Raw genomic sequence first — 14,104 nt, forward strand, 5'->3', positions numbered from 1 at the left:
TTTTCTTAGTAATAATTTAATCCAGGGATCGAGGATCTGGCTCCAAGATGCCATGCGCAGAGCAGGCAAACTTCCATTGTGTCGTCCCGATGGAGAGTCTCCATCGGGACCATTGAGGACGGCTGACGCAAGGATGTGGATCTGTTATTGAGGGAGGGACGATATACATTTGCTTCTTGTTCGCTGACGATAAATAATAAAATCAACAAACTATAATTTTGTCTTTACACCCTAAGTGATGTCTTAACTTCTATTTCATCAGACTATAGGGCAACCACTTTTGTCTTTATATTATTGTGGCGACTCCTCCGGGGTCGCGCAGGGGATCCTGGGAATTGGGGTTGTCAGTTGACAAAAGGGGCTTTTGTCAACTTGTTTTGTTGTTCGGTTAAGTGGGGTTAACGGGTTTGGGGTTTTTATTGGTTGTGTATTATTTGTGTGTTCTTCCATTGCTGTGTGATGTGTAGTGTGATCGGGACCATTAGTGAGAGTGTTGTGTGTGTTGGTCACGTGCAGTGTTTCTGTTGTAAGCCGGGGTCGTCCAGTAAAAGGCAACTCTCGAAGTCGTGCGGTGTACGGGGCACGACAGTTGCGTAACCGCTTGACCTGGGCTGCTCGCCACATTGGTGTCAGAAGTGGTATTGGCCTGCGCACGCGGTGAGGGACTCGAGAACGACGGTCGAGCCCATGGAGAATGACGCACCCTGCGTTATGGGAGCGAAGCGCCTTCCTGTGGCCACGACCGGAAGCGCCTGAGAACCAGCAGCTGCCCAACGCCCCCCTGGTGGCAAGGACAGTGGTTAGGCTGCCGAAGTACTCCGGGGTAACGCAGCTGGAGCCATACCTGGCCCATTGCCGGTTTGCAGAGTGGCACAACGGCTGGGGTGCCGAGGAGGCAGTTATCCACCTTGCTCCGGCGTTGGAGGGGGCGGCAGCACGGGTGCTGCTCGACCTGGACCAAGCGGACCAGCGAGACCATAAGGCTGATCAGAGCACTGGAGAGGCGCTTCTGTGAACGGGTTCGGCGACCAGAGCCGGCAGTTGCTGGCTTCTCACCGCTGCAAGGAGGAGGAGAGCCTGGGGGTCTACGCTGCTGACGTCTAGCTCTTGACCCGACGCGGTTACCCGGAATTCTCCGTGCCTGCACGGGAGGCCCTGGCGCTCCACAACTTCCTGCGGGGACTGATGCCGGAGTGTCTGGGGCAGCATGTCTGCCTCGCCGAGAACCAGACCCTCGATGCAGCTCTGGGCCAGGCAGAACGGGCTGAGGTGGTGCATCCGTGGACCCGGCTGGGGTAGCCCTCCCCCCGACACATAGAACCTAGGGGTCAAGTCCAGGCAGCGGAAGGGCCGGGTCCGGACGGCCCTTCCGCTGATAAAATATACTATAACAGATAAGTAGGCCTACCCTTGAGCAATATCTTCATCATATTTAACAAGGAAGTATGGATGCAGCAAGTTGCAACACATAAGAAATGGGCTTCAGCACAACAAGAGAGAAAGCCTCAGGGATTATGTGGCCCCATAGGTCCGCCAGAAGCAGCGGCCCTGCTAACAGCAGAAAGGGTGGTTTGGCGACAGAAGCGTTGTGATCTACGGAAATAATTAATAAAGGTTTGGGTGGAGAGAAGTTTAAAATAAACATGTAAACTGATCAGCAACAATCTACAGTGTGTAGTTTTAGTAAACATGTGAGGGTATATAAAAACCGAGATTACCTAGAAAATTCGGAACTGTTTTTGCTGCTTGTTATTTACATTCATGTTTAGTTTTTCAATTATGATTGACTCAGGCCAAGAATAATGTTCTCACAGCTACAGCCTCAAAGGGCTTTGAGTATTGATGAGAATTTGGACATAAAAAGGTGGATTAATTGGTCATTTTGAAAGTGTTTTAAAGTTTGCAATCTTAGAGCTGCAATAACATCTAAACTTCACCTCACAACTAAACTGCTGAGATCGATATCTTTTTTCTCAGCAAATGCTTTCACTATTTGCTATTTATTTTTTCAACCTACATATTCTATCTCTTCCCATACTGATTATTTTTTTACTTAACAGGTTCGACATATATTCTTTATATGCAGCCACTTTAGGTTTTGCATAAACCATCGACTTTTTTAGTGTGGTGTGTTTGCCTGTTATTATTGATGTGTTTTGTTTTTGTTTACGAGAGGTGCTGTGTGAGGCGTCTCACAGAGAGAAAGAGTGAGATAGTTTTGTGGGAGAAAGGGCTGAGTGTTCAGAATGAGTTTTCTTGCTGGTTGAGATGGCCCACTTCATAGACACCCAGCTTGTGAGTAGAATAACAATGAGTTGACCTCTATGTGATAACTAGCTTTGGTATTCTGAAAGTGTGTAGGGTGAGTAGCATCCATCGCTAAAATTCATGTATAACATGTTGTGCTAAATAGTATACTGTGTACTCAGTACATTATGAATGAATGAAAAAGGAAAATCCCATGCAAATTATTCTGAAAAGGACTTTCTGTATGACATCTCTGAAATCGTTTGGATAGAATAACATTGAATAGTTTATAATCCTTATGTCTATATATCTATATATAGCTATATATCTATATATAGCTATATATATATAATAATCACAATCTAGGCATAATATGTCTGATCATTGTCAGCCAGAATCTGTGATTTATTCTCTGGCTTGCAAGCTTTCTGTGGGAGAGGAAAATATGGCAGGATAAGTATGGGCACTTTAACAATGTTTTTAGCCTCTGTCTAAGTGTGTGTGCTATGACCTCAAACCAATTATATCTTCTCCCTCTCTTTCTGTCTCTCTCTCTTAATCTCTCTATCTCACCACATGCATGCACACATGTAAATACATGCACAATATATGCAGTATATATACATATTATACTATGAGACCCACCTGCGAGAACAGGGAAACAGATGCTTGTGCACTCAATGGCAGTGTGAATAAAATGACAATATCTCTGCCTAATGAATTCAGGACTTGAGGAGGAAGAGGGCAGATGACCAAAAAAACAACTATCATGTCCAACCCATTAAGTAATCTTGTGTTGCAAGTTTCCTCAGATGGATGACTGATGGGGGACTGATGGAGCCTGCCCCAGTCTGTGTCAACAAGCTCTACTGTGGCTCTCTCCCTCTCAGGAAGAGGTAATGAAAATAAGGGGGCCATCATAACAAATGCAGTGCAATCAAATAACCACCCTTCCTTCCATTTGTACAGTGGATATTCTACACATGCCCGCATACACAGGCACACACGCACGCATCCCCCCCCCCCCCCCCCCCCCCACCACACAAACACAGCCAACAACTCCCCAACACATCCCTACAAACCTATTTATTTCACTTCAATCAATGATCTCCTCCGTCAAAAGATCTCCTCCATACTATGCAGTGAATATATTTGGGCTTCAATTTTATAATGTAAGTCCATCAAAGTAACTTTATTAAAGTGTATGTGTCTACTTACGTATTTAAACCAGCTGATGAAATAGAGAATAAGTTCAAAGAATGGAAAAATGGAGATCCTGAATTCTGAAACGTTGGGATGGAGAATAAGGTAGAAGCTAAGAGCGATGTTCACCTGCTGTAGCCACGTGTCACTCTGTTCTGCATTGCTGCCTACCTTGCCAACCCACAGTCATCACAGCATTGCTCTGGCTGTTTCATTCTCCTGTCACTTGGTTATCCCTCTCATTGTCTCTGAGAGGGATAATGCAACCTTCAGTCATTTCATTCCTTTGTTTTGTTGAATATTCGGTCCCCCTGTTTATCTCTTCTGTGGTTGTTCCTCAAGAACCCCCCCCCCCCCCTCTGTTTTCATCGTTGAGTGTTACTGGTAGAAAGAATACACGCTACATTGATTTCACTTGCTTTGACTTCTCGCTAAGCCAGGTGAACCTAGTGGGCTCCTGCAGAGGGACGGGATAGTGGAAATTGATCAGGGAGAGAGGAGTGAATATCAGGTCAAGGTGAGGTAATCAATACAGGTGTTTGGAATAATGACCTTTTTATTTACTCTCTGACCAAATCTATCGTCACCTCTATTGTCTTTATTCCTTCATTAGTCTTTTGAAACTTCTTACTTTCTGGGTGTAGTTTTTATAAGATGGAACTTACCTCTGCCTTGACTGCTGTCTTTACAGTAGTATCAATAGTATCACATTATCTTCATCTCATATGGTAATGTATTATATTGTGTACATATGTTTTTACATGAGCATTTAAATTAATAGTTATTCAACAATTGGTTATTGTAAGCCGATTATGTATAGACACAAGGTACTTTAAAGTGAATGTCTATTTTTACAAATGTTATATTTTATTTTAATTGTGAGAAACCAATATCAAATAAAATAATAATTCAGTGGTATAATTAATCTGGTTCACCTCTTAAGGCCATTTCTTTACTATTTCTTAAACTACTAATGTCCTCATAAATCCTAAGGCCTCACCTCTAAAGGTAATTATGTTCTATTAACTTCATATTTCACCTGCAATTCAGTTCAGGTCAATCCATTGAGCTTTGCAGTGGTCCCATAGCACCGGTCTAGCAATCCCGTTTGTGTTATTTATTAGGAAAAACACCACTTCAGGTGAGGAAAGCAGAGCTATGATTTGTGTTTTATTGCACAAGTCAACGTCCTTCGCACATTGAAGGACAAAATGTGCAGCAAACAAGTCGAGTTTAAGAGTCTTCGGCGACAGAGCTTCAAGGCTACCACAAACAGCATTTAAGCATCATCTAACATCAAGAGGGCTAAAATGTATATCTTAAAGATTCAATTATTAAGGTACTCCTCAGTGTATACCCAGAACTCGGCGTCTTTTGGTTCCTTATTAAAGAGTCTCTTCACAGTGAAGATAGAGCTTGATCAACAATCCTATCACTCCGTTTTGGCACTACATACATACATTATTAAAGCCTAAACGCCTTACACAAAATAACAATATAAACACAAATGCACATTTTAAACATATAACTGTATCCTATTTTCCATTTTCAATCAAGGAATTGAGAGCATTTTATATACAGCGTAACAATTATGTACACAACAAATTAACCATAGACTGCTAACCAAAAAACGAAACATCCATCCACAGACTTGTCTTTGTAAGATTGTCATTACAGAGGTTAAAGTTCAAACTAAGAATGCCTGACTGAACCAGGTCAGACATTGTATTTACATTCATGGAGTTATGAAAGTACACCATTTGGAACATCCATCAAATTGATGTTTCATTCATTGACTCAATAGCCATTATTCCTCCATTACATTTGTGTGTGCCTGTGGACAAACACTCACAAAAAGAGACACATTTGAAACCTGATCTGGGAGTGAGAGAGTGAGAGGGGAGGGGGGAACCTAAAGTATATCTGGATATGCTAAATTAAACAGCAGGGCTTTTCGTTACTGCAGTGCAACCAACCAGCTAATAGGAAGGAAACATTTTTCAACATTTTTACAACAAATATATAGAGAATAACAACAGGAACTACTCCCCGAAGACGTTGGAGGGGGTCCAAAGACACACAAAGCTCCACTCTACAAGCTTCAGCCTTCTGGCAGCACTTCATAAGCCAGACTACCCAGTGTTCTGGGTACTCTTGGAAGTCTGAAGGGAAGGGAAGGAGAGAGAGATTTTAAGGATATTGTTTCTATGCCGATTGTTTTGCCTCCAAGTCACCAAGATGCTCAACCTGGCAATGCACGCCTTTAATAAGTATCTTACCGGTATTTAATCTTGTCCCGGGGAAGGGGGGGGGGGGGGGGGGGGGGGGCACACAGTGAATCATCACACCTCCACTAATGAAGTGATTAAAGTGTCCGTGTCAGCAGCGGGGAAATCTAGCTGTCTTTATTTAACAAAGGGAGGATTTAAATGTTGCTACATGGAACCTGTTGGCAGCCATTATCTGATTCATAGTTTAACTAGAGACAGAAGATTGTGTGGGATTTCCAGGATGAAAGGTACAAAATATTGACACAATATATATGAATTACAGTTAGGTGTTATACTCATATTAAAATATTACTACTATTAGATGTAACCACAACTCTAGAAATTAAGAAAATATGCAAATGTGTGAACTATACTATACGCCTCAATGGCTTGACGTTGCCAGGTTGTCACTGGTGTAATGGTGGTGCTAATTTATTAGCCAATTCTGCCTCTTGACTGTTGCGGAGCTGCTAGGCATTGAAACTTAAGACTGAAGATGCCTTCACATTTCTCACCTGTGCTTTGCTTGACAGGGAGGAAGTGAACTCAGAATACTTCTTCTGTGGCGTGGAAAATCTGGAGAATATCTTTCCATACTCATCTCTTACCTGAAGGGGGCGTTAGAGGCATTAATAATTCAAGCTACTACTGTGAAGGGAATCCCATTACTTTTTGTGTATGCATGATGTTTTTCTAAGCAATTAGGAAAATATACCACCACCTTGCATTTGAATATTTGCTAAATAATAGAGATGGACGCAGATATATACACATTGTTTTGGATCGAGACAATTCTGATATATTCTCAAATAGTTGAATACAAATCATGTACAAACCGGTTTGTAGAGCAGGCAGTGCATTACAAAGAGCAGAACGCCTTGCAGACTGTTGAGGATGGTGAACACGTAAGACATGGCTAACGTGCCGTTCCCAAACTGGAAACAGCCAAAGATCCACGTGGTGCCAAGTACACACAGCTGGGCCACAGCGGTGATAGTGAAAACTCTGAAGGAAGAAATGATAAGCCGGTAATCTTTATCAGATCCACGGAAGTAATGAGCTGTAAAGGACACGAGCTCCGAGCGCATAAACTCACTTGATCTTGTGTAAGTTGTCTAAGTCAGGGTTTAAACTTGAGAACTTCTGTGCCAGCTTGCACACAGTGACTAAGAAGAAGAAAATGTTCACCTGGAAGTCAAAAGGGTTAAAATGATATGATGTTCTTTAGATTCTAGTGGTATGGAAAAATAATCAGCGTTGTCAGGGGCTTTTCCTTACTGTGATGATGAAGCAGACAGGACCGAAGAAACTCCACCTGAACGAACCTTCCCAGTTCAACCAGCAACTAAAAAACACAAATCAATTGATTTATTCAGCAAGCTGTGATCCCAGGAACCCATAAAAATGTCTGCCGTTTATCATATGCGTACCACACGCGTGGCACACATTAGTGAAATGTGCCTACTTTTTCTCTGTGCCATATCCGCCGGAATTGACCAGTGCGGAGATGGCGACTATCACCGCCGGTAATCCGTAGCCCACTGCCATCATGCGGACCGTATGGAAGCTGGTGTTGAAGACCAGGACCACCATCCTGAAGAGCTGAATGCCTTCCAGACACATCCAGCAGAAGGCCGCCAGGTAGAAGTAATGCAGCAGCCCTGCCACCACAGCACAGCCGGTCTGACATGACCGAGAGGCAGAGGAGACTCAGAGACACGCAAGGTATACAGGGAGCCGAGAACTCAGTGGAATCTAATTATTCGCCCAGTCCCCACCAGTCATTCAGTATCCATAAGTTATCCAGTCCCCAACAGTAATGTAGTATTCAGTTACCCAGTTCCCAGCAGTCATTCAGCACCCATCAGTAACCCAGGCACTACTAGTCATTCAGTACCCATTAGTTACCCAGTCTCCACCAGTCATTCAGTACCCATTAGTTACCCAGTCTCCACCAGTCATTCAGTACCCATTCGTTACCAAGTCCCCACCAGTAATGTACTACTCAGTTACCCAGTCCCTACTAGTCACAGTTTCCACACGCTGCCCCGCCAAGTCCTTCAGCCATTGCCACCAATGTCTACTGCTATTTAGAAACGTTTCATACATTCTAGACTGTGGACCACCCACTGTTACCTTATTCTCTGTGCGAGTGATGCCGCAAAGAAAGACCAGGTTAGCGACAAAGAGACTGAGGCACAGGTGGAGGTGAATGGTGTTCCTGGGGCTCTGGATGGAGCGGATCAGGGCGAAGGTCAGGATGCAGACGAAGAGGCAGACCAGTGATAGCGTCAGACCCACCCAGGTGAACACCTTCATCTCATACGGGTCCTGTTTGGGAAGGGGGAGACCAAGAGATTGAACAGAACACAGTCAGAATGACTGTCAAAAGGACAGATATAGACCGTTATGTCAACATAGCGACAGCAAGATGGACATCCTGACAAAAAGCTGAAGATACAAAGAGAGAGTGACAAATAGACCATTCAACAGTGAGGAATATAGATAGAAAGTTGGCACATACAGATGGCCGGACAAAGCAAATAAAAATAAGGTATTAAAAAACCTATAGACACGAGTATAGAGATAGATGGTCAGACAGACGGACCGACATCACCTACCCATCAATACCACCAAAAGACTCTCACCTCTATGTCGTGAAGGGCCATGAGGACAGCGAAACTGCTGAGGTGCTTGCAGGAGCACAGCGTGTAGTTAGCACCTGAGTGGAGGGTGTCACAGCCTTCAGTCGACCAGGACCCGCCGTCGGCCTCCGAGTCCCAGTAAACACAGATCGAGTCGTTGGCCTTGTCTGTCTGCAAAATGAGACCGCCACGTTCCACAGGTTAGAGATGATCAGTGTACTAAATGGGTTTACACAGTCTTAACGGGATCCAGGAACACATTTTGACAAAAAATTGTTGGCAACAAAATATTGGTGCATAAAAAGTATTCGCCAATACAGTTGAACGTTTTTTTTCGTTATCATATACTTTGTATTTACCAATTTGCAGCCAACCTTTAAGCACATAAAAGACACTTTGTAACTAGGTATGTACAACAATCTGACATGTATATACATTGGAACAATATTTATAGTCCCTTTCTTACTCTTTGCAGATGGTTGAAGGTTAATATCACCGGCACTTGGAGGGCGGCAGTGTCTGGGTTACTAACTTTAACAGTAACCACTTTAGAATTCATCTGAAGGCTGTTTTCTTTTGTTACATTGATCCTACTGAAGGACCGATTGGTGGAGTTCTCCAAGGTTGAGTAGCTCAGCAAGGACAGGGCTGTAAAGCCTGCAACCACACACACACACACACACACACACACACACACACACACACAAACGTGCGCACAAACACACAAACACACACACACACACACACACACACACACACACACATACACGCACACAAAAACACACAAATTCTCAATTAAGTGACGCACCTTCAAAATCATTTAAAAAGTACACTGTAGATTGCATTGCCTGTGTGTGTGGTTCCGGTAGCGGTCATGGAACATGGAATGGGTGGTATGGATGATGACCTGGGTAAGTGGAGTCTTTTCCAGCAGCTGTTTCCCATCGCATCTGCAGCTTGGCATGTTTAGTTGACAATGTCACGGGGCCCTGGGGGAAACCAGGACCTTTAAACAGCAGCAGCTCCAACTCTGGAACACCATCAATGACATTTTGGGGAAACAGAGAACAACATACTGTTTAGATGGAAATACAAAATTATAATACAGAATTCTGCTGCTTCTCGTTTTATCTATGGGGCTTTTGCTACAGAGGGCAGAATTTTTTTTGGATAAAACATCTGCATGGTCAATGTCATTATTTCCCTCTGCACATTAAGCAGTCCATGATAATGCTGTCAATGAGATGAAGTTAAGGTCACGTTTTTAACTCTTTTTATTATGACTAAATCTTAGCTTTGGCATTTCATAATAAACATAGAACATGCCGGGAACACATTTATAGGGAGCTGTGGGCGATGGGCAGTGTGGCACATTACCTGTGTGAGCTTTGGAGACCTGCGTTCTGTTCTTGCTCATGAAGGGAGCGATCAGGCCCAGGCTGCTCTCCACTACACTCAGCATGAAGGATACCTGCTTGTTATCCAAGACGGTTCCGCCCGACAGGAGCCTGTCTATCATAGACAACAGCCTCTGGAGGTGGTAAGGGGGGGATCAATATGAAAACATGTTGGAGGAAACGTGGCAGAGCCAGATACTCTCTTCAGTCTAAACACACGGCCATGTTGTGTGACGTCTGCCCACATAGCAGTGGTGGACAGCTGCCAGGGACCACCGGGTACTGTGGTGGTTTTGAGGCTTTTCAAAGATAATATTTGAGCTTTGATTATTAGGGCAGAAAAGCAAAATGACTGGGCTACCTCAAGAAATTCCTCTCCGTCCAAGCTGGTGGGAGTTTCACTCTCGCTTAGGTTCAGACAGCTGCTCTTCAACATTCTTAGGACACTAGTTACATCTAGATCACTCTACATAGGAAGGAAAGATAGATCACTGAAGTTATCGGGCGTCACCAGCCAGAAGGGATTTGCTGAAGAAGTTGGAGAAGAGCATATGGTATATGGTGCATACCTCTTGTTGATTCAACGCATTCGTGAACACCTCACAGTTTAATTCTGAGGGGAGTACAGTGAATCAGTGGTGAGGTTTATTCAAAAACCGTACCCAATCAAGAATGTATGTTATAGTACATTTCTAATGCGACTAACCAACACAACGGGACCTCTTGTTGCCGTAGTTGCTGGATCCGGTGTGGCATGCACACACATGTCCATCTTTTCCCTGCTGGCAGATTCCATTTCCACAGATTGTCTTATCAATCTCACATACGTCTAAAATGGGAATGGAATCAATGGGAGGAAAGGGGGGAACCAAAAAAAGGCTTTAGTGTGTTTCCTGGGCCGCTCAAACGCCTCCATGTCCAGCAGAAGTTATTAGGGTTCAGACAGATTTAGGAATGGTATGGCTGGGACAAGCCAAAGAAAGATTTGTAATTGTTTGTTCTTTGTTGTTATTTATTGCTGGTATGTTTGCGCATTTTGCCATCTAGAAATTGTTTTTAAGTCAAGCTTATTGTTAATGGCAATCGGTAGCTAACTCGCTTTAGATGAATACCATAAAAAAGTATTGACACTCCTGATTTATTTCACGTTGCGATGCATTCATATAATTATGCCTTCACCTTTACATATCTCTGCAGGCCCCTCGGAAGTGATTTTGCCAGAGCTCAATGCAAACCCTTTTTTGCATTCACAATGCTGACTTCCCGGAGTGTTAACACATGAGGAGTTTGGCCCACAGATATTCTCAAGTTGACATTCATTCAAATCTAAATGAAGAAAAAACAAACAACATTGTTAGACGATAAATAAGTAATGGCTCCTGTTCCTGTTGTGTTATTCTAATTGTTTGCCTTTGGTTCTAATTTTTCTTGAAATTTCCTCAAACCCCCAGTGGCGCTACTGATGTGCGGATTCTTCTAAATGTGGCTGATCGTTGGTCGCCATGTGAGACTGTCCAAATCATGCAATCTCTTTCTCTCTGCGGATCAGTCTGGTCTAAAGCCCATATAAAGCGTTTTCCGAAAATGTTAAACTGATTGGACAAGTCAACACAGGTCATGACGAAGCAAGGAGTGGCTCAGTCTTTTTAATTAAAATAACTTCGTACCGATACACTTGTGATCGTCTACCAAAATCTCCAGCCCACTGGAAGCGATGAATCCCATCTTGCAGATGCAGGAGTAGAATGGCACAGAGTTCTGACACTCTGCATGCTCTCCATGCTTTGCACAAAGGCCTTCTTCTCTGTCACACTCGGGGATATCTTGAAGTACAACAAAATAGATTAGCCTTCAGACAGGTTAGCAACCTCCTAAATAATAATAATGATAATAGCATAATACGAACAAAAGATAATATTTAAAAATAGACATAGCTTACGGAAAGAAAAAAGCTTGGAGCACTTAGCTTTTCTAAATCTAGATGCTTAAATTGTTTTTACCTATACATGTGTCCCCCGCATCAGGCTCAAAGCTTTGCTCCATTCTTGAAGTTTCGAATCCATCCTCACACTTGCAGGTGAAGCTGCCAATTGTGTTTATACACACTGTGTTTTCCCCGCACGGACTGTCAGACGGGTAGTCAACAAAACCCTTGCATTCGTCATAATCTTTCAGGCCAAAGGAGCAGTGGGGTGGGGGAGAAAAGGCGTCAGTGAATAAGTGTTAAATATTCATAAATGTCAATGCAAAAAATGAACAGGTTATTATAGATTTTTTGCATTCTTTAATGATCAGCCAAAGAATAATTTCTAAAGTTACATAAATGATTGCCTATGATTATGACAGCAGGTTTCAACTCATACCAATGCAAACATCATTGGTGGTTAAGCTAAATCCAAGAGGGCATCCAGGCACGGAAGAGACAAGGGAGAGGTTAACAGCTGTAAAACAAGAAGAAACCTTTCAGTATACTTTCAAGAATCTGCATATTTTCAGTATACCAGTAAGTGTGTGTTACATTCAGTAGGCGTTCAGTATATCATCATCATTCGGAAAATGATGTCTGTTATGAATTAATTTGTGTGCATTGCATTTGTATTATTCATACTGTAGGCCTATTGTCTATTATAAGTGCCTATACTTAATCCAAACAAATAAGGCATTGAAAAAAGTAAGTATGTTGATGTTTCAACAATTATAGTGTTTGGGGAAATCAACCAAGTGTTTCATGGTTGATTTCCCCAAAGCCCACAATCAGGTGTTAGGTCGGCTAAGATTCACACTTTTAACCCCTCTTTCTGACAGTATAAGTTTCACTGTTTTGTCATGTTGTTGTGAGTACATGACAACCAACACTCAATGCTTCCTTGTCTGAAAGTGCGTATGTGTGTGTGTGTGTGTATGTGTATGTGTGTGTGTGTGTGTGTGTGTGTGTGTGTGTGTGTGTGTGTGTGTGTGTGTGTGTGTGCTTTATGTCTTCTCATGGTTCTCATGGAGCTCATGGTTTAAAAATATCACTTTTAAGAGAGAAGAACAGAAGCCCCTTGTGAACCCAAGCCCAGACAGACTGGTCCTCAAATCCAAACACCATAAGTACAGCTGCCGAGCACATGTGCTCTGCCAATTTGTTTTCAATCAATAATTATTTTAGCTTTTACATCTTAACTAAATCAATTCTGCTCTTATTTTTCTGAATTAACACGTTTTATGTAATTTTTTTAAATTAATTTATTTTTTTTAAATGAAAACCTTTCTCAGAATTCTGAGAAAATAAACTTGTTGAATCAGAAAAACAGAGCAGAATCTTTTTACTCTAGTGAATGTATTAGCTTCCTTAGATTGGCATTTAGGAAAACCTGTGTAAAGATGAATTTGTAGTCACCGACAGCTTTTTGATCCGTTGGTCCAATGTAATGGAAATGACCATTGTCATGTATTACAATTGACATTGTCAAGTAAATGTCAAGTTTTTTTTAAAACACCTGGGTTTCAACCACATTTTAAAATCACAGGATTTATGCTTTTGCTTTCCGGAATTCATCCACAAACATACAGCCCACCAGCCACAGTTTACAATCTCTTTTATGTGAACACATGACAGTCTTTCCATAGAAAAGAGACTGCTGTTTATGGAAACAGATGTGTGACTCACCCAGAAGCAGCAGCTCCCTCGTCATCATGGCGCAAGCCTTTACTCTGCTAAATGATCCGAATTGAAATGCTTATTCTCATATGATAATTCTCTTCTTCTTTAAAGTGGAAACAATGTTTTTACTTGTGGCTCTTAATAAAAAAAAAATAGCCCTCGGGTGAAATAAGCAGTGAAACTGCTTAGGTTAGAGAAGCAAATAAGTGCTGACATCTACGGATAAAACCCACAAGAAACGCAAACACTTCAGTGAATCATGCTGTGAGTTTCCCTCCTAACTCTCTCTCTCACTATCTCTCTCTCTCTACCTCTCTATCTGTCTCTCGCTCTCTCGGTGTCTCTCTCTTTCCCCCGCCTTGCTTGAGCTGTATAGTTTCCCCTTCACGGCACCAAGAGAACTGACACTGTTCGTCAGATTGTCAACCAACGTTGTTCTCTCCTCCCCTTCAATAGAAGAGGAGGGGGAGGAGGAGGAGGAGGAGGAGGAAGCGGGGGAGGGACTGGGGTTTTCGGCTGGGTCGGGCTGAGAGAAGAGGAGGAGAGGAAGAGGGGTGTGTGAAATAGCCTCGATTCTGGCCCAGTGACAACTATGATCTCACTGCTGATGTCAGAAGCCAATATTGCTTTTATTCTTCTCCTTTTTTTACTTCAGTGTCCTGTCCTCTGTCCACAGTTAATTTTCAGTGCTGCTGA

The 14,104-nt window shown here is 42.7% G+C and overlaps 1 protein-coding gene across 1 annotated transcript; it reads right to left on the reverse strand.

Annotated features, from left to right (window-relative positions):
- Positions 1-4,615: 4,615 nt before the first annotated feature.
- Positions 4,616-13,785, reverse strand: LOC307082704 (adhesion G protein-coupled receptor E5-like). The gene is made up of 19 exons (XM_079746352.1): positions 13,415-13,785; positions 12,126-12,203; positions 11,763-11,930; positions 11,430-11,585; positions 10,942-11,088; positions 10,469-10,591; positions 10,332-10,375; positions 10,124-10,228; positions 9,743-9,896; positions 9,273-9,395; positions 8,832-9,022; positions 8,369-8,536; positions 7,857-8,051; positions 7,186-7,403; positions 6,999-7,065; positions 6,817-6,908; positions 6,557-6,725; positions 6,236-6,328; positions 4,616-5,612 (listed from the first exon to the last, which is right to left on the reverse strand). Exons 1-19 carry the CDS (start codon positions 13,440-13,442, stop codon positions 5,583-5,585), a joined length of 2,349 nt encoding a protein of 782 aa, XP_079602478.1. The 5' UTR covers positions 13,443-13,785; the 3' UTR covers positions 4,616-5,582.
- Between the last annotated feature and the right edge of the window lie 319 nt (positions 13,786-14,104).

Source organism: Pollachius pollachius (assembly GCF_949987615.1).
Source record: "Pollachius pollachius genome assembly, chromosome: 11".
In the NCBI taxonomy this organism is placed as follows: domain Eukaryota; kingdom Metazoa; phylum Chordata; class Actinopteri; order Gadiformes; family Gadidae; genus Pollachius; species Pollachius pollachius.

Bases quoted from the DNA above. Each gene is read 5' to 3' on its own strand.
- LOC307082704 (XM_079746352.1), bottom strand. From the start codon at position 13,442: ATGATGACGAGGGAGCTGCTGCTTCTGG. The intron at 12,204-13,414 runs GTGAGTCACACA...CTTGTTTTACAG, and splicing joins GAGGGAGCTGCTGCTTCTGG to CTGTTAACCTCTCCCTTGTC. The intron at 7,404-7,856 runs GTAACAGTGGGT...CGGTCATGTCAG, and splicing joins TCACTCGCACAGAGAATAAG to ACCGGCTGTGCTGTGGTGGC.